Here is a 27,761-nt window from a genome sequence, read left to right as displayed (position 1 = left end):
GCCTGCCCTTTTCGGACACTTTCTCTGATGCCTGAGTCAGGGTGGCTGTGGCTCACTGCCATGACCTGCCTTCCTGGTCCCGTTGGCCAGGTTCTCCTTGCTCGCGGGCCCCGGAAAGGCCCCGGAGAAGCACGTGCTGTGCACCCCGTGGGTATACACTCCTACCGTGGGAGCTTCAGACTCCACCCCTCCTTTCTGAGCGCCCCTCACCCCAAGTCACGCAGCATTTTAGAGTGGGGAGGTGCAGGGGCCCCACCCTGGCCAGCGGCCCAGGTGGGGCTTGGCTACTCACTGTTCCTCTCTGTGACCTTCCCTCTCTCTCCCAGGGCGCCGCCGGCACCAGAAACAGGATGAAGAGCCAAGTGAAGAGGCAGCCATGATGAGCTCCCAGGCCCAGGGGCCACAGCGGAGACCCTGCAACTGCAAAGCCAGCAGCTCGAGCTTGATTGGGGGCAGTGGGGCCGGCTGGGAGGGCACGGCCTTGCTGCACCACGGCAGCTACATCAAGCTGGGGTGCCTGCAGTTTGTCTTCAGCATCACTGAGTTTGCGACCAAACAGCCCAAAGGCGATGCCGGCCTGCTGCAAGATGGGGTCTTGGCCGAGAAGCTCTCTCTCAAGCCCCACCAGGGCCCCGTGCTGCGCTCCAACTCCGTTCCCTAGGACTGGCGGCCACCCTGTCACCCGCCCGTCCACCCCACCCAAGACTCCTGCAATGCAAAAATGTACACAAACCAAGCCCGGGTTTTTTTTCTATACTCCACCGGAAACCCTTCGACTACAATCTTTGCATGAAATGAAGAAACCTTTTGACTGTTTTTTAAAAATCCTTTTTCTTTTCTCAAGTTCTAGGGGGCATTTGCACATATATTTGTACTCAACATTTCATGGGAAAGCGGCAGACCGAGCTGAGGAACAGCGAGGGCAGGGAGGGGAAGGCCGATGGTCTGGACACCTCCGACACAAAACCCTTCCCCACCCACCTCCTGCTCCCTCCCCCTCGCCCGCCGTTGTAAAATAATCAGAAACTTGTTCTATTTTGTGGCAGTGACAATAGTTTTATATTAAAAGAAAAAAATACAGTTTTCATACAGCAAAATCTATACAATATCATTGTTTTATTTAATATAAAGACCGTACCCACCCTCCTCCCATGGTTCCCACCTCCAGGTTATTTTCCCTTTCTGCAGCGGTTGCACTACAGGTAGCTACTGTGTATTATGGACAAATGAGAAATGAATTCTTTTTCTGGCTGTCCATCTTATTTTATTTCAAATAAGGAAAAGTGTATTTGGATTTTGTGTAAATACATCTAGTGATGACTTTTTTTCAATGTTTTTAAAAACTGTGTACAGTACTACATGTGGTAGAGCGTTTTCTTCAGATTGTCTATTGTAGCAAAAACGTTTTTGTCGTAAACCTGTTTTGTCTCCTTTTTTTGTTCTCTTGCCACTTCTCTCCTCTTCCTCCCACCCCTGGCTCCCTCCTCTCCCCACACCCCCACAACTAGTACCAATGTACATAGTAATTGTAATGTTTTAGACTTTACAGAAACTTTCCTGTATTCTGTATATAAAAAAACAAAAATACTTCAAATGATGTTTTCTGCCTGTCTGTCCTACCTGTCATCACCCTTAAGAGGGAACCCTCCTGAGGCCCTGGTCCCACAGCCCCACTGAACAAGTCTCATTCCCAGATTCTCGGTCCCCAGGGAAGTCAGGAGAGGGGAGGTGTTGGAGAAAAGTGTGCCTAGGGCAGGAAGGCCAAACGGAAGTGGAGGGGTTCAGCTGTGATGGGTTGTTGTATGGCTTTGTGGGTGACTTGAGGGAATTCAGAGGGCTTGAGCATTTGATGTGATCAGATTCTACAAGAATCCCAAGAGTGCAGACCCCTGCTCCTCTTGGCTCCAAAACATCAAAATAGGAGATGGCTGGACTTCTCTGGTGGCTCAGTGGTAAAGAATCTGCCTGCCAAAGCTGGGCACTTGGCTTTGACCCCTGGTCTGAGAAGATCCTACATGCCTCTAAGCAGCTAAGCCCCCACACCTAGAACCCATGCTTTGCCACAAGAGAAGCCACTGCAATCAGAAGCCCACACACCACAGTGAAGAGCAGCCCCCACTCACCACAACTAGAGAAATCCCATAAATCCAAAAATATTTTTTTTAAATAAGAGATAGCATGAGAACTCTGCATTCTGATCCAGAAGCTTTAACCCAAGCAGTTGGGGCTGTCTTTCCTCCAGTTATTTGCTATCATTTTATCCATCTATTCTGGGAGAAGTCATAACACCTGTTTTTTTACCCCCCTCAGCCTTAGCTGGGTATGGAGCAATTCATTATTCAAGTATCACTCAAGTTCCTCCAGTGCCCAGCCTTTGCTGGGCCTTGGATCTTGGTCTCAGTAACTTGCTGTTAGCAATCACCAGGGCAGATGTGTCCCCTGCCTCTTGGAGCTTAGAATCTAGTGTGGAGCAGTTGTTGTTTCAAATGTCTGAAGAACAAAGAAATCCAGTCTCTAGACTCAGTCATCGGAGAAGGCAATGGCAAGCCACTCCAGTACTCTTGCCTAGAAAATCCCATGGACGGAGGAGCCTGATGGGCTGCAGTCCATGGAGTCGCTACAAGTCAGACATGACTGAGCGACTTCACTTTCACTTTCACACATTGGTGAAGGAAATGGCAACCCACTCCAGTGTTCTTGCCTGGAGAATCCCAGGGACGGGGGGCCTGGTGGACTGCCGTCTGTGGGGTCACACAGAGTCGGACACGACTGAAGTGACTTAGCAGCAGCAGCAGCAGACTCAGTCATGCCACAAGTTACTCGACTTGCAGTCACAACTTTACAACTGCAGCCCCTAATCAGATGAGTTCACCCATTACCTTAATCCTCAGGCCTCCAAGCTCCCTTTTATTTAAACAAACTATTTATTCTTCCTTGCACATTATACTTGAGAAACTTTATCTGCCAAGTTTTTCTTGAAAACCATCTCCTGCTCCTTAGTGAACACAGCTGTGTGTATGCATGCCAGCGTTGTTAAGAATGCGTGGTAGCTGTTTGCATGTCAGGATTTTGTTTTGGCAGAGGTGGAGAGCACATCCATTTATTTCACTCATATTCCATGCCTAGTCTCATCCCACAGTATAGACATGTGAACGCTGAATCCATGGTGCAGCTAAACAGGAAATCTCCACTGGAATCTGATGTCCGACCCTGGCTTCCACCCACCCGTCTAGCTTTGCCTCCACCACTCTCCTCCTCCTCCCGCAATGGGCCTTGTGAACTCCTTAAGAGCAGAAACATTGTTCTGCTCAGTATTTCCAAGGCTACCTGCACTGCTGGGCATGCTGTGAGTGCCAAACAACAGGTGCTAAATTGTACTGGATTTCTCCTTTCTCCTGTCAAGTCATCTGGCCAGAAATAATACCCTTACCCATGCCTCCCTAGCTGTCCCCACCCACTCAGCCATCATAATCACTTTTATTCAGTAATGAAGCCTCTTTACCTATTTCTCCCACCTGTCAGGATCATTCCAGAGACAAATTTACTCCTGAAGATCAGAGGACAGATTTTACACTCTCTTCCTTCTTCCCTTCGGAAATGGAGGGGTGGAGGACTTCCCTAGTGGGCCAGCAGCTAAGACTGCACTACCAATGCAGGAGCCCCAGGTCCAATCCCTGCTCAGGGAACTAGATCCCACGTACTGCAGTTAAGACCCGGTGCAGCCAAATAAATATATATAAAGGAGTGGTCTGGTGGGGTAGGAGGAGGCGGGGAGATAGACAGCTAATGAATAAGTGAATCCTGACAGCCCTGAACTGATGGTGCCACCCTGCATGCACAGCCCTGAACTGATGGTGCCACCCTGCATGCACTGTGTCACCTCTCTGACCTCCATGGGAAGAAATGGAAAGAATCCTAGAAGCTGAGGGCTTCCCTGTGGCTCAGCTGGTAAGGAATCCGCCTGCAACGCGGGAGACCTGGGTTCGATCCCTGGGTTGAGAAGATCCTAGACGCTGAGGGCTGAAATAGAGGATAAGGAACTGATGGACTTGTTCACAGAGAGCAAAGAATCCAGGACTAGACTCACTGTCAGACACAGTAGCATTCAGGCGCCCACCCCTCTCCAGCTGGGAAGGACTGCTACATACTGACACCCAGAGAGCCCACCCGTCTGCCAAGCCCCCTCCCGCAAGTCTTCCGCTACAGAGCCCAGCACAGAGTACAGGTACACGCGAAGACGGTCATTCATGCACACACTGAAAGACTACAGATGCATGCACACACCTGGAGGGGCTCGAAGCCCACAAACTCACACACCTAAAAGGTGCTCACAAGGGCGCGCACACACAGGATCCAGAGGCACTCACACAACCTAAAGGACGATCACAGGATCCATGGGCACATCACATACCAAAAAGTCACTAGCACCTTCACCAGGTGTGCGTGTACATACCTAGAGGGCGCTCCCAGGCGCAAACGCACATAAGCACCTAGGTTTTCACACCAGCGCACACCCCGAGGACGCAGACGCACGCCTAGGGGGCGCTCCCAAGGCCCACGCACACACGCACGCACACACATCCCTGCCCTGTCTCCCGCCCGCCTCCGCCTCCGCCTTCGCCAAGCCGAAGAGCGCCAGGCTCCCTTCCAGGCCGGTGCGGGGAGAGCCCGCAGCCCCCCGAGCGGCGATCCAGGCGGCTCCGGGCCTGGGCGGGAGCCCGGAGGTGCGACCGGCATGGAGGCGCTGCTGCTGGGCGTGGGGCTGCTGCTGGGCGCCTACGTGCTTGTCTACTACAACCTGGTGAAGGCCCCGCCGTGCCGCGGCCTCGCCAGCCTGCGGGGCCGCACAGCCGTGGTCACGGGTGAGTGCTGGCGGGCGGGGAGCCGGGACGGCGGGGCGGGGAGCCGGGACCGCGGGGCGGGGGCCTGACGCCTCAGCTCGGCTCCCGCTCACCCTCCTCAGGCGCCAACAGCGGCATCGGGAAGATGACGGCGCTGGAGCTGGCGCGCCGGGGAGCGCGCGTGGTGCTGGCCTGCAGGAGCCGGGAGCGCGGCGAAGCGGCAGCGTTCGACCTCCGCCAGGTGAGGGAGGGCGGGGCCATGCGGGAGGGCGGGGCCATGCGGGAGGGCGGGGCCTGGTGGGGAGGGCGGAGCCTGGAGGGAGGGTGAGCAGAGGACGGAAGCACCGAGGACACACATAGAAAAGAGCCTGGCAGCTCGAAACATGGGGGCGGGGTTATCCAGTCCCTTAAAGGACAGTGCAGCCCGGTTCTCCTAATGGGGAAGACAGTGCACAGGTGCTCTGGTCACACAGCGAAGGGACACCAGATCTGAAGAAGTAATTGCTGTTCTAAGACATTTAAGAATCCGTGGAAGTTACTCTAATGAAAGTCGGAATGAGAACAGCAGAGGGAACAGCATATGCAGAGGCCCTGAGGCAAGATAAATGGTCTGATTTGAGAAACTGATTGAAAGGTTTAACGAGGCCGGAGCAGGAGTACGGGGAGAAGAGGCAAAAGGAAGGGGCTGAACTTTCTGAGCCAGGGCCAGGTTCAAAGGGCCCTTATAGACCCTATTGAGGAGATCAGATTTCATAGAATGGACATGTGGAGATCCGATGAAATGTCCTCAGAAAGGATTGGACTGTCAGAATAACCTTTGGGAATGAACCCCTAAGTGGCTGTGTGGCACCTGGTTAGTAGGGGGTAAGAGTGGGTTGGAGGAGACCAGTGAGTAGTCCGTTGTAGATTTTGGGGTAAACAATAATGGGCAGAGGGTATGATAATATTAATAATAATAGCAAGTACCAAAAAAAAAAAAAGAAAGTGCCAACAGAGTGGTGACTACATGCCAGGCAGTGTTCTAAAGATTTTACATATATTAACTCATTTAATCCTCACAATAACTCTATCAGTAATATTATTATTTCCATTTTATAGAGAACCAAGGCTTCCCTGGTGGCTCAGAGGTTAAAGCGTCGGCCTGCAATGCAGGAGACCTGGGTTCGATCCCTGGGTCAGGAAGATCCCCTGGAGAAGGAAATGGCAACCCACTCCAGTATTCTTGCCTGGAGAATCCCATGGATGGAGGAGCCTGGTGGGCTATAGTCCGCGGGGTCGCAAAGAGTCGGACACCACTGAGCGACTTCACTCACTCACTCACTCAAGGCTCAAAAACATTAAGTATCTTGCCCAAGGTATCACTCTAGTAATAAGCAAAGTCAAGATTTGCATCCAGCATCCACACACTTATCCACTACATTCTAATGCCTGGGGCAGATCTTAGTAGAAGGAGTTAGTAGAAGGAGCTGAACTTTCAGAATTTGGTGCCTAGGGAGAAGGAAGAAGAAAAGGGTACGTATGACAGGCCACTTCTTGCCACTCCACAGGAGAGTGGGAACAATGAAGTCATCTTCATGACCTTGGACTTGGCCAGTCTGGCCTCCGTGAGGGCCTTTGCCACTGTCTTCCTGAGCTCCGAGCCACGGCTGGACATCCTCATCCACAATGCCGGTGAGGGCGGCCGACCTGCGGGGGGCGGGAGGGTGCCCAGGGCAGTTGACCCTTCCAGGCAGGCTTGGCCGAGGGACTGGTAAACATGTGGGAAGGATGCCCCCTACCACCATCTCACCTGGGAGAGTCTGAGGCCTCCGAGAATCCCTCTGGAGCAGTTGCTCACACCTAGCCCCTGCCCCAGGGATCAGTTCCTGCGGCCGGACCCGGGAGCCCTTTAACCTGCTGTTGCGCGTCAACCACATTGGCCCCTTCCTGCTGACGCACCTGCTGCTGCCCCGGCTCAAGACGAGCGCTCCCAGCCGTGTGGTGGTGGTCTCCTCTGCCGCCCACCGCCGAGGCCGCCTCGACTTCACACGCCTGGACCGCCCAGTGGTGGGCTGGCGGCAGGAGCTGCGGGCATATGCCGACAGTAAGCTGGCCAACGTGTTGTTTGCCAGGGAGCTTGCCACTCAGCTTGAGGGCACTGGTGTCACCTGCTATGCAGCCCACCCAGGTGAGGTTTGGATCTCGGGCTGCTCTGCTTCATTCTTATTCCCCCTCTCCCATCCTTACCCCTTCCCCTGCTCCCCCAGCCTCTCACTGAGCCACAGAATCTCAGAGCAGGAAGGAAGCCTGGTCCAGGGAGAGGCCCGTTCCTTGCTGATCTTGAAGCCAGGCTCTCCTTGTCTGGGTTTTTCCTCTCACACCACAAGCTCAGATGCTGATGGCTGGGTAAGGCATGGCAATGAGGAAGGCCTAGGTTCTTACCCCAAGGAGCCATCTGCATGACTGAACTGATGATGTTAGCTAATAATTACTCATTCAGGAAGCATGAGTACCTACTATGTTCCAGGCATTAATCTTGACACAGGGAATGTAGCAGTGAGCAAAACAAAGACCTCATCCTTGTAGAGTTTACATTCTACTTTATAGAAGGAGACAGCTAATAAATATATACAATGACAGGTGGTGTTTAAAGTGCTGCAGGGAAAGATAAGACAGGGTAGGGGGACTAAGAAATGACGGAGTTGGCAAAAGAAAAAAGAAATGAAAGGGGGTGCTATGTTTATCTATGGCAGTCAAGGAAGATGTAACTGAAAAGGTGACATTTGAGCGGAAGCTTGAAGGAAATGAATGACCTATGAGGCATTCTAGGGAGAAGAGTGAAAAAACAGAGTAAATACCAAGTGCAAAGGTCCTGAGGCAGAAGTGCCTGGAGTGTTTAAGAAAGAACAGAGAGCCTGCTGTGGCTGGAACAGAGTGAGGAAGGGAATGTGGCAAGAGATGAGGTACAGAGATAGACTGGGTCATCCAGGGTCACCCACTGGAAGCATCCAGATATAGAGATAGACTGGGTCATCCACGGGAAGCATTCTTACAGTCTGAGTGATTTTACTAATTAGTAAGACCCATCCCTGAGGTGCTGGAGAAGACTCTTGAGAGTCCCTTGGACTGCAAGGAGATCCAACCAGTCTATCCTAAAGGAAATCAGTCCTGAATGTTCATTGGAAGGACTGATGTTGAAGCTGAAACTCCAATACTTTGGCCACCTGATACAAAGAACCGACTCACTGGAAAAGACCCTGATGCTGGGAAAGATTGAAGGCAGGAGGAGAAGGGGACAACAGAGGATGAGATGGTTGGATGGCGTCACTGACTCAATGGACATGAGTTTGAGTCAACTCCCAGAGTTGGTGATGGACGGGGGGGCCTGCTGTGCTGCAATCCATGGGGTCACAGAGAGTCAGACACGACTGAGCGACTGAACTGAACTGAACTGAAGACCCATCCCTGCCTTAGGGAACAAGTTGCCGGATAACAAGATCTGCCTGACCCATAATACTACACTGAATATTAGACAATCATTACCTAAGGCTCATTAAAATTATAACAGTGATAATAATAATTATAGCTAGCCATTATTACACTCCACATCTCTAATATCCAAAGCAGTGGCTGGTCTACTGTAGGTGTTCATAAATGTTTGCTGGTTAAACAAAGGAACAGAACTTTCCTGGGAGTCCAAAGGTTAGGACTCCACACGTTTCCAATGCAGGAGATGAGGGTTTGCTTCCTGGTTTGGGGAGCTAAGACCCCACATGCCACTGGGGGAGGCCAAAAGATAAAACACAAAGGAACAGGAAAAAAGATCAGCTAGAAAAAAAGATGGAGAGAGACAGATTGTTCCAGGCTAGGTTCTTGCCTGGAGAATCCCATGGGAGAAGTCCATAGGGTCGAAAAGAGTCGAACACAACTGAAGTGACTGAGCAGGCAGGAACACAGCATGAGCAATATCTGGGAGCTTGGATGGAGGAGTGACTTGCTGTTAGAAACGAGTGAGGTCAGCTTATCAGGTCCCTAACTGCTGCTGCTGCTAAGTCACTTCAGTCGTGTCCGACTCTGTGTGACCCCATAGATGGAAGTCCACCAGGCTCCCCTGTCCCTGGGATTCTCCAGGCAAGAACACTGGAGTGGGTTGCCATTTCCTTCTCCAATGTGTGAAAGTGAAAAGTGAAAGTGAAGTCGCTCAGTCGTGTCCGACCCCTAGCGACCCCATAGAGTGCAGCCCACCAGGCTCCTCCATCCATGGGATTTTCCAGGCAAGAGTACTGGAGTGGCTTGCCATTGCCTTCTCCGCAGGTCCCTCTAACTACTACCTGGTTAATACGACCTTGGCTTCCCTGGGACCGGACTCTTTCTCCCACTCCTTTGTAGCCCTGTGCTTGCCTCTTACCCTAGACCCTCAGCCATGATCGTCTTCCCTGCTGCTTCCTTTCTTCCTGTCCACAGGGCCAGTGAACTCGGAGCTCTTCCTGCGCCACGTTCCTGGATGGCTCCGCCCACTTTTGCGCCCCCTGGCTTGGCTGGTGCTCCGGGCACCGCGAGGGGGTGCCCAGACACCCCTGTACTGCGCTCTGCAGGAAGGCATTGAGCCCCTCAGCGGGAGGTACTTTGCCAACTGCCACGTGGAGGAGGTGCTCCCAGTCGCCAGAGACGACCGCGCAGCTCACCGGCTGTGGGAGGCCAGCAGGAAGCTAGCAGGGCTCGGGCCTGGGGAGGATGCCGAATTCGATGAAGATTCCCAGCCTGAGGACCCGGGGACTCCATCCTCTCCGAGCAGCCCCCACCCCGAGGGTCCCACAGCTTCCGAACTCTACCCCAGCCCTCAGAGTTCAACAGACAGGTCTACGGTCACGCGCCGAATTCCGGTTAAAGATGAACTTGAGCCTCAGGCTTGCTAACCGCGCCCCCTCCCCCGACACACACACAGACCGGGAAGCTTTCCAGGGCACCTGATGGGCCTTTAAAACGTTAGCTGTGTGCCGGGCCATGCACTGGGCAAGGAGAGAGTTGCCATTTTTGCCTCCATGGTTACTTTCCGGGGTTTTCGAGGTATGTCCTGGACAGCTCGTTTCCTGGTGGAAGGAAATAAAGGGTGATTATTTCTCCCTGAGAGGAACGGTAACCCCAGATTGAGAGGTGGGACGTATAGTGTATCTGCTAGGACTTCTCAGGAATTTGAATTTCCTATTTCCAGGCCCTACCCTCAGGCATGCCGATCAGCCCCAGAATAGGGTCTGGGAATTTGTAATCGGATGCACTGCCAACACTGAGGATTTCGACCCTGTAGCTAAGTAGTTTCATTATCCCCTTTTTGCATTAGCAGCCAGGTGAGGGACTCAGCCAGATAAGGGACTCGCCCAAGGTCTCCCAGATAGTAAGTGCAGGGGCTGAAATTGGAACCCCCAGCGGGCTGGCTCCAGGGCCGACCGCTGTAAGGTGGGAGCTGGGAGGTGGAAAGTGAGAAAGGGCAGGACGGTGGTTATTCAGGCGCCCAGCGGGAGTCGAGGGTTCGTGATATCTGTCCCGTGCAATAAAGCGTGTTGACTCTACGGGTGGCGCGCCGGCCGCCTCGCAGGCCGCGCCGGCCCCGCCCTCCGCCGCCACACTTCCGGCGGCGCTGCGGCCGCGGCGGGGTGCGGGCGGGCGGCCGCTGGGGGTGGCCCGACAGGCAGGGCGAGGCAGGCTGTGCGGGCGGGCGCGCGCGCGGGGTGCGGGCCGGAGGCTGCTGTCCAGGTCTCCGCGACCTCCGGGGCGCCCCTCTGTCCCGCCGGCGCCATGGGCAATTGTCACACGGTGGGGCCCAACGAGGCGCTGGTGGTTTCAGGTGAGGGGGCCCCGAGGGAGGTGGGTCTGGAACGCCCGGCGCCCGGAGGGTGTTTGGGGCGGGGGCTGTGCCTGGGAGGGCGGGAGAGGGGCCAGGCCGAGGAAGGGCTCTGAGGGTTGGGGCGGTGGGCAGTGCCGGGGGTGGGGCCTGAGTCTACGGTAGCTCCAGAGACCCCTTCCAGGAGGGACCCCCACTCTCCGTGCTCCGCGCCCTAGGGCACCGGCCAGGCGCTCCCCCCACCTCCGCGCTCCGCATGTTGGCCCGTGTTTATTCCCTCCTTTCCTTTCTCCGCCTCCTCCTTTGGGCAGGGTCTCCCCTGTGGCCTAGAGGATCCCGAGCCGAAGCCTTAGGGTTCCGGGAACACAGTTTAGCTGGATGCCAGCGCCCGGAACGAGGGGTGGGTGGGTCGCAGGTGCCTGTCTGGGGAGGGGCGGTGGACCTGGATCCTTGGGTTCTGGGCACAGATCCGTTAATTCCGAGCAGGCTGAGGCTTGCCGGGCTTTACTGGCACTGCCCGCCCCGGAGACGCGGGTGCGGCCTCTACAGGTTGAGAAACCTGGCTCCGGGCTGTGTTGCTCTGGTTGCAAAATGCTGCAGACTCCAGAATTTCTGTTGCGCTTAGGCGGGATGGGGGCTCCGCAATGTTGGGGGAGGGAGAGAGATCTTGCCATAAGGCTGCTATTTAAATTGTGTATTTGGGTGTCTTGGAAAGTGGCAGAAGCCTTTCAAGCCATCAGTTTGTGCAGCCAGTGGCGCGGGTGCTGGGGAGAAGCCCGTGTTTCCCCGACAGCGTGGAGGCCTGTAACTGCAGGAAACGCTCATATCCTACTTCCCACTGTCAGTATGGATTCTCCACCTGTGCACAGAGTTGTTAGGGCCAGCTGCAGAACTGAGCAGAAGAGGGTGGGCCGGACCAGGGCTTGTTGCCACCCACTTTGAGAGTTGGGATGAATCCACTAGGAACTTTCATGGACTTTGGTTCAGTTTGGATCTCAAAGTCAATCTCTGCCCTGGGACAGGAAATCACCAATCTCTTCGACTAGGACCCTACTCCTGTGGGGAAATGAAGATCCTTCACTTCCCTGGGGCTTCCCTGGCAGTCCAGTGGTTTGGACTCTGTGGTTTCACTGCAGGAACCTGGGGCTTGATCCCTGGTCGGGGAACTAAGATCCCGCAAGCCCTGCAGCACAGCCAAAAAAAAAAAAAATCTTTCACTTCCCTGAAAACCAGAGAAGATAGCCTTGGGGTCACCAGGGAGACCCCCAGAGAGCACTGACCAAACCTGCTCTTCACTCAGACCTAGGCCAGTCTCCCAGCCTCCACTCCTAAAGGTTTTTGGAAACCTGAATCTACATCACACTTGTTTTTTTCTTGTGGGATTTCTCTCTAGAAGCCCAGACTCTGGGCTAAGGAGAAAGAGCTCCAGTTTTGTTTTTGTAGCAATCCTGAACCTGAGGGGCAAAAAGAATCCCTAAGATGGGCTGCTTTGTGCCTTCCAAGTTGCCAGGGTACTCTAGCCAGAGGCCAAGGCAGTGCTAACTTCGAAGCTGTTTTAGAGGTGCGGAGAGGAGGCCACACTGAGAATTAAGAGAGCTGAAGTCAAGGGAAGGTGGAAGAGAAGAGAGATGATGCTCAGCATAGTAGTACCTTGGGATTTGAGATGATCAAACTGCACTGTGGCTCTCGCTAGCGTGTGGACTTCCAGTCCTGTTCCCTACACCCCATTAATTGGACCTGCATCTAAGTCCAGGTGGCTTCCATGGTGGCTCAGCTGGTTAAGAATCTGTGCGGGAGACCTGGGTTGGAAAGATCCCCTGGAGAAGGGAATGGCTACCCACTCTAGGATTCTGACCTGGAGAATTCCATGGACTTTATAGTCCATGGGATCGCAAAGAACGGCTTTCACTTCTAAGTCCAGGGGCATCTCATGCAGCCCACTTTCAGAAGGAGGATGTTGATATATATCATGATCATCTTTTCCACTTGAAAAGTCTGGAGGTTCTTCTTGTCTATCCTGCCTCCTTCATTCTGTAATGCACATTTTTTTTCCCTCTGTTTCTACTTTGGGGGAATCCAAACACCATGTACCTTTCTCTTATCTCTACAGTAGGTCAGAAATTCTTAACCTTTAGTTTGTAGATAGAATTTAGAGGTTTTGCATTTGATAAGAGGAAAATAGTACATTTTTATTTACACTAACCTTAACTGAAAGTTAGTGTTTCCTACGATTATTAATGTCAGCAACAATCCATGATAGGATTAGCAAATATTTTCCTACCACACTGCCTTTGTTGCAGATATGGTAAAAATCATTTATGCTCATTGCTACCTTGAAATTAAGCCAGTTATTAAATCTACCACAAGATCTTATTATTTAATAACACTATACATGTTACTATGTATCACATAGCACACATATATAACTTTAAATATTTGTTTCTTATGTATCTTATTTTATGCATTTATGAACATTCAGGCTTTGCCAGACTACTAAGTGGGGTGGATTTTGGCTCAAAAAAATCCCCCTTGTATGAGAGTTCCCTGATGGTCCAGTAGTTAGGATTCAGCACTTTCATTGCCCAGTTCAGTCCTGGTTGGGGACTGAAATCCCATAAGCCCTGCCGTGTGAGCAAAAAAAAAAATCTGCCTTGTAGAGTAGAGTTGTAGGTCTTCTTGACTAGTAGGAATGAAAGAGTGGAAGAGGGGCAGGAAGAAAGGGAGTGTTCTGAGGGGGCAGACGGGCGCTTGTGTTTGGGGAGGGCTAAGAGTGAGGCAGAACTTATGACAGGGTATTTTGTGATTCTTCAGCTTGCTTGAGGACAGAGCAAAGGAAAGTAGGTTGGGTTAGAAGAAGTGAGATAAAATTGGGAGGATTGTCTCCAGGTCTGGAGACAATAAGAACTGGGGAGGTCAAAGAAAGGTCACCTAAGAGTCCTCTTTTGGGAGTGGTCTCCAGGGTGACCAGGAAGCTGGGAGGAAGATGCCTTCAGGGGAGGAGGCTGCTGGGGGTGGGGCAGCCAGGCAGCCCCAGCTTCCTGTTGTTGCTTCCCCTGGGAACCTGGCCATGTTACCCTTGGCCGAGGCCCAGCCTGAGCTGTGGCGGCCTGCTCCCAAGGTCAAAGAATAAGTTAAAGGTAAAAAAAAAAAAAAAATGGCTACCCCCTCCAGTATTCTTGCCCGGAGAATTCCATAGACAGAGGAGCCTGACAGTCCATGGGGTCACACAGAGTCGGAAACAACCAAGTGACTAATGCTTCACTTTTCAAAGCGTGCATTCCCACCCTTGGCTCCCTCGCCTCCATCCCACCCTGCCATCACTACCACCATCTCCTCCCCCTGCACCCTGAGAAGTGCCCCGGGTTGGTTGAAGAAAGCTGTGCCGCTGTACCCCAGCCCCCACCAGGCCAGAAAAAGTGGAGCAAGCTGTGGTTTTTGATCCTCTTCCAGTTTCACTGGATCCCGAGATGGTTTTGGTTTCAAGTTGACTGCTGGTCCTCAGAGGCTCCTCTCACCCCATCCCCCGGACCAAGCAGCCTGCAGTGGCTTACCTTGAGCAGCAGTCCTGTGAACAGGTGTTTCCAGAGACCTACAACCTCTTTCCGACCCTGTTCACACTGCGGGGATGCTCCAGGCTCCCTGGATCTCAGGCTCAGCTGCTTGTACACCATGCACAGGGCAGACCCAGGAGACAGGGTGGGCTGCCCGGTGGGCAGTAGCATTTGCCAGCTGTCTGTCTTGGCAGTCCCGCCACACTTGTGGGATCTTTGTTCCTTTGTTGTTATCCAGTTGTTAAATTGTTTCCGACTCTTTCCAACCCCGTGGACTGCAGCATGCTAGGCTTCCCTGCCATTCACTATTGCCTGGAGCTTGCTGAAATTCATGTCCATCGAGTCAGTGATGCCAGCCAACCATCTCATCCTCTGTCGCCCCCTTCTCCTCCTGCCCTCAGTCTTTCCCAGCATCAGGGTCTTTTCCAGCGAGTCGGCTGTTTGTGTCAGGTGGTCCTTCCACCTGTCTAAAACTTCTCTCCAGTTCATGATTCTGCTGTCTCTGGTTGTTGGCCTGACCACCAACCCGAACCCTGGCTCTACATCTGCACTGTCCAGTATGGAAGCCATGAGCCACAGGTTAATTTAAGTTAATTAAAATTCATTTTCTCGGTTATACCAGCCAGATTTCCAGTGCTCAATAGTACATGTCCCGAGTGGCTGCTTTGTTGCACAGCACAGCTGTGGAACATTTCAATCTGAGAAGGATGTTCTCTTGGATAAGATTACTCTAGAAGTTATTCCCCCACGTCAGCCACTGTGTGTGGCCTGGCTCACTGCAAGAGGCTGCTTCTCCCAGCCTCCCTGACCCAGGTATCTTTCTCCTTGTGCAAAGTGGGGTTTCTAAAATGCAAATATAAGTGTGGCTTCTTAGGTTAAATGACTTCCCCGTCACCCAGGCACATACACACAACACCCCTGCTTAGCCCGATACCTGCAATACTCTGCAGTCTGCCCTCTGCCCCTCCACCTGGCTTTGTCCCCTGCCATGAGGCCTCAGCGATACTAACCCAGCTACACAAAACTATCCCTGACCTTTGACCTTGGGAGGCACCCACCGTAGACTTCCTGAAAACCCAAGTTTGTGAATGCGGAAACGATGATGCCCACTGGCTTTTTCCTCCCCTTTACGTTTCCTTTGAATCTTCTGTTTCTGCCAGGGAACAGCCCCTCTTGCTTTTACTAAGTTTTCTTGAACTTGTAGATTAATTTCGGCATCAGCAGGAGGTTCGCAACAAGAACTTCAAGAACTGATTTTTCTCATTTCTGTATAGAGATTGTGCGGAGCTCGTCCACAAAGTGAATCTGGGTGGTGGCCAGATTCAAAGGGCTATTTAGTTGTTACATAGTTTCCAGGAGTCATTTCCTTTTTAGGCCTTTTCCCTTTCTCTCTCTTTTCCCGTTGGTACCATGAGTTGGCTTCTGTTTTGAGGTCTTACCTTCTTCCCCATCTGCTCCCATTCACTCTGAACCCCTGGGAACCAGCCTTACTGAGAGGTCTGCTGAGCATGAGCCAGCCCCCACCCCACCCCGCCCCTTGGCTCATAGACTCGCTCGCATTAGCCTTCCACCTGCATTCCCTCTGGGACTGATCCCATCCTGGTAACAGCCCAGTCACATGGTACAACCATCAGCTCAGGAAAAGGCCACTCCTCTGAGTCCCACCTCTTTTAAGAGAGGAACTGTACCTTCATCTCTCTTTCCCTAGCACAGAAAAGTGCTTGTTTGCTGAACAGATGGTTGAATCAAAGATGGAAGCGTCCCTGCTCACTCTTGCCCACTGACTTTGTTCTCTGAAAGCACATACATTCTGAGCCACTCATTGGCTCCCCTCATTTCTATGCAAATTGCCTGTCTACCAAACTAGATCCCAAGACCTTAAGGGCCTGTCTCCCAATTATCTGTAACCTCCACACCTGGTGCCCAGTGGTGGGAGTGGTCAGGTGTCAGCAGGCGAAGGCCCAGCCTGCTGGAGGCGTTGGAAGGTAGACTGACCCAGGGACTGACTGACCAGCCATGGTTTGCTTTGCTCTCCAGGGGGCTGTTGTGGTTCCGACTATAAACAGTATGTGTTTGGCGGCTGGGCCTGGGCTTGGTGGTGTATCTCCGACACTCAGAGGTAAGGGCCTGGGGGCTGGCGATCGGGCATCCTGGTGGGCAGGGGAGAAGAGGGTCTCCATCCTTAACCCCCTTCACGCCACTTGAGCTAGAGCATCTACCACTTGCTGCATCCCACTCTAGTTGGGGGGACCTCCCAAGAGGCAGATGGAATGGGTTACATGGGGAGGCAGGAGGGCTGTCTGTGGGCAGCTCCTCCTTGGTGGGTCTGCTTTTTTCCAGTGAAAGCATCACTTCTGCCCCAGGCAATTCTGGCAGAACCCTCACGCCCTGATTCTAGCTCAGAATTATTCATGAAGCCTTAATAACACACCTGTTTGGAGTGGTCCTCGGAAGGAGGAAAGACTTGAAGAGACCCCGGCCCTGTGCAGACCCTGGGACAATGCAGTCAGGGGCTAAATGGCAGAGGATGGTTATAGTCTGAAGGGACTCTTTGTATTAAAGACAAGGGATGCGGATCTAAGGAATTGGCGCCGGGGCTGGGCAAGATGGGTCTGGACCTCCTCCATCAGTCTGGAGAGACTTAGAAGGGGAAGAGAGATTTCAGCTCAGGTTCTATCTGCTGGTTTTCCCAGAGCCCAGGGCAGGGCTAGACTTGGGCCCAGGCCGCTCCTGTCCCCCTCACTGCCCACCCAGGAGGAGATGAGGCTGGCTGGCCACCTCTCCACCAGCACCCCCTTCCTGATTATGGGAGATCAGGGGAGGGGCCCAGATTCTTCCAGGCCAGGAACCAGGCAACACAGGCAGCAGAGCTATGAAAGCGCAGGCCTGTTGGCAGGGGTGGGGGTCCTGTGAAGGGGAAGCAGTGGAGATTCCAGTGGAAGTCCCCCTGTATCCCAGTCTCGTAGTCAGCAGAGAGATGCCGCATGGCTTCGGGGAGTCTGAGGGTGTTGGCTCAGGTCAGGGGCCTGGGAAGCCTGTCACAGTGATTTAACTTCACTGATCTCCTAACCCCCTCCACTGCCCATCTCTCCCCGCTCTTGGCCCTGCCTCAGTTGAGGGATCTTGGGAAACTCTTCTGGCCCAAGGTTGAAAGTGTTCAGAAAGTAATTAGTAGCAGTCACAAGTTCCTCTCATGATTCTAAGACTCCTGAGGGGGCCAGCTGGCCTGACAGGAGCCATGGGTCCCCTCTCCAGAGACACTGTCACCTCCCACCCCACATCCGCCACACAGTCCTGGGACAGCAGAGTGTCTCGTCCAAACCCTTCGACGTACGGCCGGGCCTAGAGAGTGCCTGCTTGCCTTGAGACCTGTCCTGCCAGGCGTCCGCTGCTGGATGCTGCCAACACCCCAGAGGCCCTTTCTCCACACCGTGGTTGGTCCCCTCCTGCTTCCTGCTCCCGGGAGCAGCGTCCCAAGACAGCAGGGCCTGGCTTCTCTGATGGCAGGTGTGAAGGTGAGGGCTGGGGGCCTTGTGCCTCATCCTAGGGGTGGCCCTCCCACACCCAGGCTCAGCGTCTCCGCCTTGGCCCACAGGCAGGGCCCACTCTTGGGTTCTTGGGGCGGTCCCTTCCCTGTCCCCTAGCCTGCTGCAGGGGCATCTCCCCCAGCGGGGACCTTTGTTTCTGGAGGCCGGCAGGCGCTTCCTAGGTCAGAGTGGAGGTCTGGGTTTCTAACCCAGCCTTCCATTTGAGGTCCTTTCCAAGCCATCCTCTATGTCACCTGCCCTCAGTGTCAGCTGTCCTTCTCTAGACTCAGTGAGGTCTCTCCCGCTGTCCTTTACTGCCATGCCCTGTCCTTTCCTGAGGCCCCGATGGGGGCAGCTGTCTCTCTAACCTGAGCGGTTCCTCCACTTCTGGCATCTGAGCTGCAGCCTCCCTCCTCCCCTCCTCCCTCCCTCCCCCTCTTCCCCCTCCTCCCCACCCTCCCCCTTTCCTGTCTCCCTCCCTCCTCCCCCTCCCCCCACCCTCCCCTCCCTCCTGTCTCCCTCCTCCCCTTCCCCCTCCCCTCTTTCCTGTCTCCCTCCCTCTTCCCCTCCCCTCCTTCCTCCTCCCCTCCCCTCCTCCCTCTTCCCCTCCCTCCTCCCTCCCCCTCTTTCCTGTCTCCCTCCCTCCTCCCTCCCCCTCCCTCCCCCTCTTTCCTGTCTCCCTCCCTCCTCTCCTCCCCTCCTCCCTCTTCCCCCTCCCCCACCCTCCCCTTTCCTGTCTCCCTCCCTCATCCCCCTCCCCTCCTCCCTCTCCCCCTCCCCTCCCCTCTTCCCCTCCCCCTCTTTCCTGTCTCCCTCCCTCCTCCCCTCCCCTCTTCCCCTCCCCCCTCTTTCCTGTCTCCCTCCCTCCTCCCCTCCCCTCCTCCCTCTTCCCCCTCCCCCCACCCTCCCCTTTCCTGTCTCCCTCCCTCCTCTCCCTCCCCTCCTCCCTTCCCCCCCCACCCTTCCCCTTTCCTGTCTCCCTCCTCCCCCTTCCCTCCTCCCTCCTCCCCTTCCCTCTTACCCCCTTCCCCACCCTCCCCTTTGCTGTCTCCCTCCCTCCTCCCCCCTCTCCTCCCCCTCCCCCACCCTCCCCCTTTCCTGTCTCCTTCCCTCCCTCTGTCCTCCCCTCCCTCCTCCCTCTTTCCTGTCTCCCTCGCCTCCTTCCCCAAAGAGAGCTTGATGGGTGCCTGTCTGAGCTGGGTTTGCTGTCCTCTCGGCCTGAGGGTGCTGTTAGGGAGGGGCTGGAAGGCAGGCAGCCTGTGTCCATGCACATGGCTGGAGAGTGGGACCCACCATTGCCTCCCGCTCCCCTCCCCCAACTCCACTTGCTTCTGCTCCTTCATCTCAGCCTCTGCCCTCCCTCCCTCTGATTTAAGGAAACCTTCTGTGCTGTCCACAGGCTCTCTGCCTGGTCCAGCACGCAGCACACGCGGTCACACACCCTGCCCCAGGGAGGCCCAGGTAGCTTCCACGCACCTTTTCTTTGCCATGACTCTGCCTGTGCCCAACTCTGGAAATGAGTGACTCCCAGTTGTCCTTGTGAATATTGGCAGGGGTGCACACACTTCCTCCCCAGCCTTCCTTGACACATCCCACCCACCCCCGCAAATCAGAAAATCCCAAAATTGCTTTAGACTCTTCTGGCCCTAAATTGCCTTCTTAGGGATAAGTAGCACAGGCCTTGAGGGTTTGTGCCCTGAGCAGGATTCGGTATTTGCTGTGGCTCATGAACCCCCAGAGTGGCCTCCTCCACCCCCCACACCAGTTTCTGGAAGCACAGGTTTGCCTCTGTCTGGAGTGTGGAGCTCAGGCTGCCAGCCAGACTGTGCCAGGAATCTCCTGGGAAAGTGAGGCAGTGGGTAACCCTGGTGCCCTGAGCACAGGCAACCTCCCAACCTCAGGTCATGGGCCCAGGGCATCAGCAGGATTTACCTCCAGCCCAGCAGCTTCTCACGGGAAGGGTGTGGGGGCTGGAGAAGAGACCCAGAGGCCTCAGGCCAGCGCAGGGGTGTCTCTGGTCCCCTACAGCCTAGCTGAGCTGGCAGTGGGGGATGGGAGCTGAAGTTTTGAGAGCGACCCCACCCCCACCCCCCAGGCCTCAAGCATCCGGTGCTTGTCTGGTAACCACTGTGTGTGTTTGCTGTGTCCCCTCCTCCCCTTTCCTGTCCCTACCTCTCCCTCCCTCCTCCGGCTGCTCCTCAGACTGTCTCTGGAGGTTATGACCATCCTGTGTCGCTGTGAGAATATTGAGACGTCGGAGGGGGTCCCGCTATTCGTAACAGGGGTTGCACAGGTAATAACCCGCCTGCTTCCTCCTCTGTGTCTAACCTCCTCTTTTCCCGCCCTGCGGGGGCCTGCAAACTCCAGACGGACTCCCCTTCCCTGAGAGCGTGCCTCCTTGCCCTCTGCTCCCACCACCGCTGCTCCGGGTGGCCGCGTGGAGCCTCTAGGGTCCCCCACTCCCTTGTCCCAGCTCATGGGGGGCTGCGAGTGGGGAGAGAGAGTGAGGGCTTCTGGAAGCTCTGCCCAAGTCTGCCAGGGGGTATCCTTGGATGCCAAGCCTATACTGAGAGTAAGCTGAGGCGGGAGAAGACAGGTGCCCTTTTGTGACACAGGTGGGCTGCCCAGGTGGGGAGGGGTCTATCCTAAAGACTCCTGCGGGAGTCCTAGTCCTCCAGGCATCGCAGAGCTCCGTGCCCTGTGCCTTCTCCAGGCCGACACCCTCCTCCCTGGAGCGCCAGAAAAACAGGTCCCCTGGGCAGTTATGTTCATCCCACCCCTTGACTGCTTTCAACCTCCTTGACAGGCCTGAGCAAAAAGAGCCATGGCCATTCCCTGCCCCTGATTCTCTGTCGAGAGGCCTTTGAGCAGCTCTCTTTGTCACCAGACTTCAGCTTCCCCATCTGCGAAAGGGGGAGAATCAAGCCCTCCCTGAGCCTTGTAGGAATATTAGAAAGGCAAGTAAAGCAATGTGAAGGTGCTCGCTTTGGGATTTTCAGAAAAGAAGTGCTCGAGGAACGCCATCTGTATCACAGACTTGATCTCACCTGGGAAAGCAAGCAACCTGCTGTCTCCCTTCTCACCGCCACACAGCGCTAGAGATGAAACCCTTTCCTGAGCCAGGGTGTTTAGCAACACAGGTTCCCATCTTCATTGGTCCGTTTGCCAGCTCCCCTCCGAGTGTCTAGTCAGCTCCAGGCACAGCAGTGGCAGCGAGGCAGCAATGGACATCAGAAAGCCCCTGCCCCTCAGAGCCTGCATGCTAGTGGGTCCCCAGGCCAGAAGAGACCTACATATCACTTTACCCATTCTCCACCCTTCCATGAAATTGTCCTTCAGCTTCTCAGGCAAAACCCAGCACCCCCACACCCTGCCTCACCCATCCTTTTATCCTTAGTGGGGAAGAAGACTGTCCCCATCGCACCCACCGCTCATCACCGTGGAAGGGCAGGCTTCAGGGCAGAGAAGAAGCCCAGAGCCCCTTTGTGTGGGATGTGTAGGGGCCAGGCCTCCCTCAACACCCCGCCTAGCAGCCTCTTCTCCCTCCAAGCCCACACTCCACTTGAAATAGCTGCTAATACCCAGGTCCCTTTTCAACTGGGTGATGTGGACACTTGAAGACTCAGGTCATCTGAGCAGAACCTTCCTTGGCCCCGAATCTCTAGCGTGACCCCAGCGTTTTCCTCCACTTGCCCCACCTGGCCCCAACCCCAGAGAGCGGGCTTCCAGCCTTGGCCTATTACCAGGTAGAGGGACCCGGCAGGGCTCCCCCAGTGGGGTGGGGCAAACACAGGATCACCTCCATCTTGGCCCAGCAGTGGGCATACTCCCAGCATGCCAGGTACGAGGCAGCTTTCTCAGCAGCCTCCAGGGCACTCTGGGGTGCTGAGCACGCCCAGGGAACAGCCAAAGGCTTGTGGGGGATGGTCAGATGGTACCCACAAACACAGCCCGGAGGACCAGCACTTACGTGCTGTTCCAGGACACACATAGCCAAGACTCTTGCCCACCCTACCCCCAGCCCCCCGGCCCAGACCACCCCCAACTACTTCTCCTCTACTTCCTTTCCCGCTCTTCCAGCCAGGCTGATGTGAGCAGAGGACACACGTGCACAACATTCCTTCACCATCTGCACCCCAGCCCTGCCTTCCCACCCCTCTCCTCACACGCTCCCAGCTCCGACCCCTTGGAGAGCCCACCCCCTACGTCTCCTGCAGCAGGACCCCCCTGGCCCGTCCCAGCCAGCGCAGTGAGATGTCAAAGTCTTTCCGCACACCCCAGGCCCTGGGCCCCCAGACCCATGGCCCCTGTTTTGCATTTCTTGGCAGGATTTCCCTAGAGATTATGACGTTGCAGCCCCGCTGTGAGGACGTAGAGACGGCCGAGGGGGTAGCTTTAACTGTGACGGGTGTCGCCCAGGTATAGTAACTCAGCAGCCCCGCGCATGTCCGTTGAGCTGCCTCGTCCCCACGCTGGGGTTTGGGGTGGGAACGAGGAAAGGCCAGCAGCCAGGGGCAGTCTCTCTCCAGCGGCCCCTCCCCCACCCGCCCCCCTTCCCAGAGAGGGTCATTGCCACCGGAACTTGCACTCAGCCTCTCGGCCACCCAGCAGGACTAACAAGACACCCCTTCTCTCCCCAGCAGGCCAGCGGAGGACAAGCAGTGCTGAGGGCTCCTGTGTCACTAACCCCTCCCATTCTTTGCAGGTGTCGGAAATGCCAAGCCCCAGAATCCAGGCCTCCCCTGACCCCTGGGTAGGGGGCTGCAGGGTGGGGACCAGAGGGCAAGGCCATGTGAGGCCGGGAGCTCTGGGCTCTGGAGTCAGAGCTGCATTATATTCCCAGCCTGGTGACTGGGTGAGGGGCTTCCTGCTCTCCGGAGGTCCTCACAGGGCAGGTTCAGCCATCTCAAAGGCCCCTGGTGCAGGAGTAGTTGGCTTGGTGCCTTGGGGGAGAAAGACAGGAGGATGCCCACCCCTGGTGATGGACCACAGACCTGTCTCCTGCCCTCTCCTGGCTGTCTTTCCTAGTCTGTCTGTCTGCACCCCTATTGCTCATTCTCCTATTTGCAGAGACCTGCAGGCTGAGGGGCCAAGAGTGGACTGGAGGGGTTGGTGGGGGAAGAGCCCCAAGGTCCAGGAGAGAGGCCCTGGCAGAGCCTGGGGCTGCCAGTGAAGGTGAAATTTTTCAGTATGAGTTCCTCATGTTTTCTCCCTGCTGGAGGCCTCAGCAGACCCCACCCCCTTCCCCCCCGAGGCCTCCAGGTCCTAAAAAGGAGGGAAGGGGTATGACTGCCACCATCCTCCTGGGTCTGGGTCCTCCGTCTGCCTGCCTCCAGCCTGGCTAAGACTTCTCTGTGACCACCGGCAGGTGAAGATCATGACCGAGAAGGAGCTCCTGGCCGTGGCCTGTGAGCAGTTCCTGGGCAAGAGCGTGCAAGACATCAAGAATGTCGTCCTGCAGACACTGGAGGGACACCTGCGCTCCATCCTCGGTGAGGCCCTGCCCAGCCCAGGGACCCCTCTCCCTCTGCCACCTGCAAGGAGCCACACAGCATCCCTGAGCCAAGGCCAAGGAGGGGAGAGGGGGCCTTGGACAGGTGGGCCTGTCGGTCCCACTGAGAGGCTTCTAGTGGAAAAGCTTACAGGTTTTCCGTCATGTATTTCCCTTCAAAATGTCAGGAGACTCGAGTGAAGAAGAGAGCATGGAGATGGGGCTGAGTGACCGACTGCCAGTCTGGTCGGCACCTAGTGCTGCTTGGGGCACTTTTCCTCGTCCTGCCGAGACCCTGCAGGAGGAGACTCAGTGTTAGAAGAAACCCACCAGGGACTTCCCTGGTGGTCCAGTGGCCAAGACTGCACTCCCGAGGCAGGGAGCCCAGATTCGATCCCTGGTCAGGGAACTAGATCCCACCTGCCACGACTTAAGAGTTCACGTGCTGCCGCTAAAGTTCCCACATGCTACAACGAAGACCCAGCACAGCCAGATAGAAACTTAGGAAGACCCAGCCCAGACCGCCTGACCCCAGCCTACACTCAGACCTCTCCCTGGCCACCTCCTCCCTTTCCCAAGCGGGCTGGGCCCCTGGGGAGCCAGCCTGCGATCCTTCTGTCCCTAGGAACCCTGACGGTGGAGCAGATTTATCAGGACCGGGACCAGTTTGCCAAGCTGGTGCGGGAGGTGGCAGCCCCTGACGTTGGCCGCATGGGCATCGAGATCCTCAGCTTCACCATCAAGGTGCAGTGTGACGGGAAGGCTCTGGCCCCCGTGTCCATCCGTGCGGGGCGGGGGAGCTTGCCAGGAGGGGCCCCTTTGTGCCTCTGACTATTCCCAGGGACGACTTCCCCTTCCCTCCCCAGGACGTGTATGACAAAGTGGACTATCTGAGCTCCCTGGGCAAGACACAGACTGCTGTGGTCCAGAGAGATGCCGACATCGGGGTAGCCGAGGCCGAGCGGGATGCAGGCATCCGGGTATGTGGGCTTGCCTTCCTAGCCTTGAGGATGAGGGAGCTCAGGGGTGGTGGGAACCCCAGTTACTCAGGGGAACCCTCAGCACCTGCCCCTCCTGCTCCCAGGAAGCCGAGTGCAAGAAAGAGATGCTGGACGTGAAGTTCATGGCAGACACCAAGATCGCTGACTCCAAGAGAGCCTTTGAGCTGCAGAAGTCAGCCTTCAGCGAGGAGGTCAACATCAAGGTGAGAAGCTGTCAGGCGTCCCGGGGTTGGGGCTCAAGGCCCAGGACTGTGGCGGGGTGACCTCTGACATGCTGACCACCCTCCCCCACCACAGACGGCTGAGGCCCAGCTGGCTTACGAGCTGCAAGGGGCGCGTGAGCAGCAGAAGATCCGGCAGGAAGAGATTGAGATCGAGGTTGTGCAGCGCAAGAAGCAGATTGCTGTGGAGGCACAGGAGATCCTGCGCACTGACAAGGAGCTCATCGCCACCGTGCGCTGCCCCGCCGAGGCCGAGGCCCACCGCATACAGCAGATCGCTGAGGGCGAGAAGTAGGTGCCGCTAGGGGCCCTGCTTTAGTCCCGCTCTTCCACCACCTGGGCACCCCCTCCATTCCTGGCCAAGCTTGGAGGCTCCCACGCCTGCTTCCTCACTGGGAAGTAGGAGTAACCCGCCTGACCCATGGAATTGTTGTTGGGAAGACTGAATTAGGTGCCAGAGGTTTAAGGGCCTGGTGTGGTGCTTGGCACAGAGGGCACCCAGGTAGGTCCCCTCTCCAATCTGGCTTCTGGGAGCCAGTGCCCTCTTCCAGGCCAGAGCCAGGAGGCCAAGGCACTGCCCTCATGGGTCCCTCACCCCTGACACCAGCCGAAGTGTGAGGCTCGAGGGTTCGCTGACCCCCAGGCAAGGCTTGAGGGGCCCCTGGCACTTCCCACTGACCCTGCCCACCCGGACACCCCCAGGGTGAAGCAGGTCCTCCTGGCTCAGGCAGAAGCAGAGAAGATCCGCAAAATCGGAGAGGCAGAGGCGGCAGTCATTGAGGCGAGGGGCAAGGCAGAGGCCGAGCGGATGAAACTCAAGGCTGAGGCCTACCAGAAATATGGAGATGCAGCTAAGATGGCCTTGGTGTTGGACGCCCTGCCCCGGGTAAGGCTCCCACCCCAGGCTGGGACTAGCTGGGCAAGTGCCGGACTTCTCTGGGCCTTGTCAGGAACACAGCGACAAGATGGCTGGGAGGGTTAAATGGGGAAGTACTCAGCGGCGTGGGGAAGAACTCTACAACATGCCTGGGCTCATCCCTAACCCAGTGGACCATCTGACCTTTATTGCAAATAAGGGCCACCCAGGCTGTGTTGGGATGGTTTGAAGTGGAAACAGGAGGGAGAGATGCTGGATGGGGCAGGTGGATGGAGTCTGAGTAGCAACCAGCTCTCCTTCCACCCCGCCTCCTAGATTGCTGCCAAAATTGCTGCCCCACTGACCAAAGTCGATGAGATTGTGGTTCTCAGTGGAGACAACAGCAAAGTGACATCAGAAGTGAACCGACTGCTGGCCGAGCTGCCCGCCTCTGTGCACGCCCTGACAGGCGTGGACCTGTCTAAGGTGGGTGTCTCGCCGTCTGTGGTGGGTTGCCCAGGCAGAGTTGTGGGGGCCCCAGAGCCGAGGCCTCATGGCATCTCCCATCCTTGCAGATACCGCTGATCAAGAAGGCCACCGGTGCACAGGTGTGAGGTCTCGTCGGCCCACACCCTTCAGCAGCCACCGCCCCCACCTTCAGCACCCGTTTTAATACCACAGGGACAACGGGAATGTCACTGACTCTGGTGCCTTATTCTATAGGGACCAGAAGTGCTGCGTGTTCAGGCCTCTGGCTGTCTTCCCTTCTCCTCTGTCTCTGTCTGTCTCCTCCCTCTTCTCCATCCCACAGCCTCACTTTCACTGCCACGACTGTCTGGTTTGTCTCTTGCACCCTTATCTCCTGTACGTCTCTTCCTTTGTCTTTTTCTCTCCCTCTCTCCTCACACCCTCTACACACATCATGTAGTTTAAATTGAAGATGTTTATTACAATCACTGTCTTGTCTGTCTGTGGGGGTGGCCCTGCTGCTCCCGAGAATCCTGGTGCCTTGAAGTTTTCTGTGCTTCTGTCCATCCCCGCCCCCTCCACCCTGTGGCCCCAGCCAGAGCTTCAGCATGGGTGCAGGGATTCTGGGGATGACGGCCACCCTGCCCTCTCCTGGCCTGGTCTTCCCAACCCAAAACCTGCCCCCAGGAAATCCCCAGCCTCGCCCACTCCAGCCCTCTGGGCCCAGGTAGCTGTGGCTACAGGCCCAGGGCCATCGCCCTCTGCCAACCCCTGCCCAGCCCCAGGCCTGCTCTCTCAGCTCACCTCTTTCTCCTGCGCCCACGGGCACAGAGGTGAGGCCTCCTGTGTAGAGCAGCTCCCTCGGTTTACTACTGCCTTAGGAGGCCCCTGCTCGTGCTCAGGGAAGCCCCTTCCCTGGAGTGGGGCTTGGTTCCAACTCTGCTAAGCCTTTCTGGATCAGGATCCAGCCCTTCTGGGGACTAGATAATGTACAGACCCCCTTCCTACTAGGGCTGTGTTGCCCTGAGTATCAGGTCGGGGCAGAGCTGTGCCAGCCCTGTACAGAATCGAGTGCCGTAGGCTGGCCAGACTCCTTCCCTGCTCTTGCCGGCTTGCTTCCTGGCCAGAGATGATCAGGTTCCAGCTGTGGGGAAGCAGCCCGGTCCTCTGTCTCCTTGCTTCAGAGGAGGCAGAAGAGCCCAGGGCCCCAGCATCCTGGCAGGGACGCTGTGGGTATCCTGTGGTCCTGGTCCCCCACCCCTCGCCCTGCCCCAGCCTGTGTAGCTGTTCCTGCATGTGGATGCTGCATGTCCGGTCTGGGGCTTGGATGCTGCACTGCCCCGCTGCCTGTCCCTTCTGGTAAAATAAAAATCTGGTTATGCCCACGCCCTGTACTGTGTCTTTTTTAAGAGAGACTGGGAACCAGCCCACACACCCCTTCAGCCTAAAGGCTACACTTTGCCTGTTTTTCCCCACCCTCGACACTGGGGGGCAGCAGCACCCTGGCCTTGCCCTCTTAGCTTCCTGGAGCAGAGCAGCTATTGCCCAGGTGCTGAAGCCAGATCTGAGCCCTGGGAGACCAGGCTCCACTGCAGACACAAGATGGAAGGGCCTGCCAGCTTCACTGCCCCTCTTGCCCATTCTGAGCCCCACTCGGTGCAACCAAAAAAAAAAAAAAGGAATATTGCAATGATACCATTTCTCTAAAATTGGTATATAAATTCAATATAATCCCAATCAAAATCCCAAGAAAATTTTAATCGACAGTAATTCTGAAGTTATGGGGAAATGCCAAAGGAATAAGAATAATCAAGACAAGCTTGAAAAAGAGTGAAGTAAGAGAATTCTAACTTAGACATCAAGACATAAAAAAAAGTTAAAGTGTTAGTTGCTCAGTGGTGTCCAACTGTTTGTGACCCCACAGACTGTAACCGCCAGACTCCTCTGTCTATGGAATTGTCCATGGCAACTGGAGTGGGCTGCCATT

At 55.6% G+C, this 27,761-nt stretch overlaps 3 protein-coding genes across 9 annotated transcripts in view; all 3 read left to right on the top strand.

The window, feature by feature from the left end:
- The window catches only part of PHF12 (PHD finger protein 12), a 38,824-nt gene extending 37,243 nt beyond the window's left edge, over positions 1-1,581 (top strand). The window contains exon 15 of one of the 3 annotated variants that reach the window (XR_016035473.1): positions 327-466. Coding sequence is in view for 2 of the 3 variants with exons in the window: in XM_055402259.2 (XP_055258234.1) it covers positions 327-661 (335 nt within the window). In the remaining variant the exon portion in view is untranslated. Of the gene's footprint in view, positions 1-326 lie in introns of all 3 variants that reach the window. The other 2 variants (XM_055402259.2, XM_055402267.2) reach the window with 2 other exon arrangements.
- Positions 1,582-2,533: 952 nt separating this feature from the next.
- On the top strand, positions 2,534-9,948 carry DHRS13 (dehydrogenase/reductase 13). The gene is made up of 5 exons (XM_055402322.2): positions 2,534-4,862; positions 4,964-5,082; positions 6,389-6,512; positions 6,697-7,008; positions 9,285-9,948. The coding sequence occupies exons 1-5, from the start codon at positions 4,736-4,738 to the stop codon at positions 9,734-9,736; spliced, it is 1,134 nt and encodes a 377-aa protein (XP_055258297.1). The 5' UTR covers positions 2,534-4,735; the 3' UTR covers positions 9,737-9,948.
- A 514-nt stretch (positions 9,949-10,462) lies between these two features.
- On the top strand, positions 10,463-27,159 carry FLOT2 (flotillin 2). Of its 5 annotated transcripts, none has more exons than XM_055402295.2 (11): positions 10,463-10,662; positions 16,248-16,329; positions 19,940-20,030; positions 23,106-23,229; positions 23,854-23,972; positions 24,095-24,208; positions 24,313-24,432; positions 24,527-24,741; positions 25,153-25,336; positions 25,643-25,792; positions 25,882-27,159. In XM_055402295.2, exons 1-11 carry the CDS (start codon positions 10,614-10,616, stop codon positions 25,918-25,920), a joined length of 1,287 nt encoding a protein of 428 aa, XP_055258270.1. In that variant the 5' UTR covers positions 10,463-10,613; the 3' UTR covers positions 25,921-27,159. The 5 variants fall into 5 exon arrangements, with proteins under 5 accessions (XP_055258270.1, XP_055258261.1, XP_055258286.1 ...); XM_055402286.2 differs by lacking the exon at positions 19,940-20,030 and adding an exon at positions 22,066-22,156 and having other exon boundaries at positions 10,464-10,662; XM_055402301.2 differs by lacking the exon at positions 10,463-10,662 and adding an exon at positions 22,066-22,156 and having other exon boundaries at positions 16,312-16,329.
- Positions 27,160-27,761: the final 602 nt, after the last annotated feature.

Source organism: Moschus berezovskii, chromosome 20, assembly GCF_049115385.1.
Source record: "Moschus berezovskii isolate FMDL1 chromosome 20, NW_MosBer_1.0, whole genome shotgun sequence".
NCBI lineage: Eukaryota > Metazoa > Chordata > Mammalia > Artiodactyla > Moschidae > Moschus > Moschus berezovskii.
This window is presented reverse-complemented; position numbering and strand designations above follow the sequence as displayed.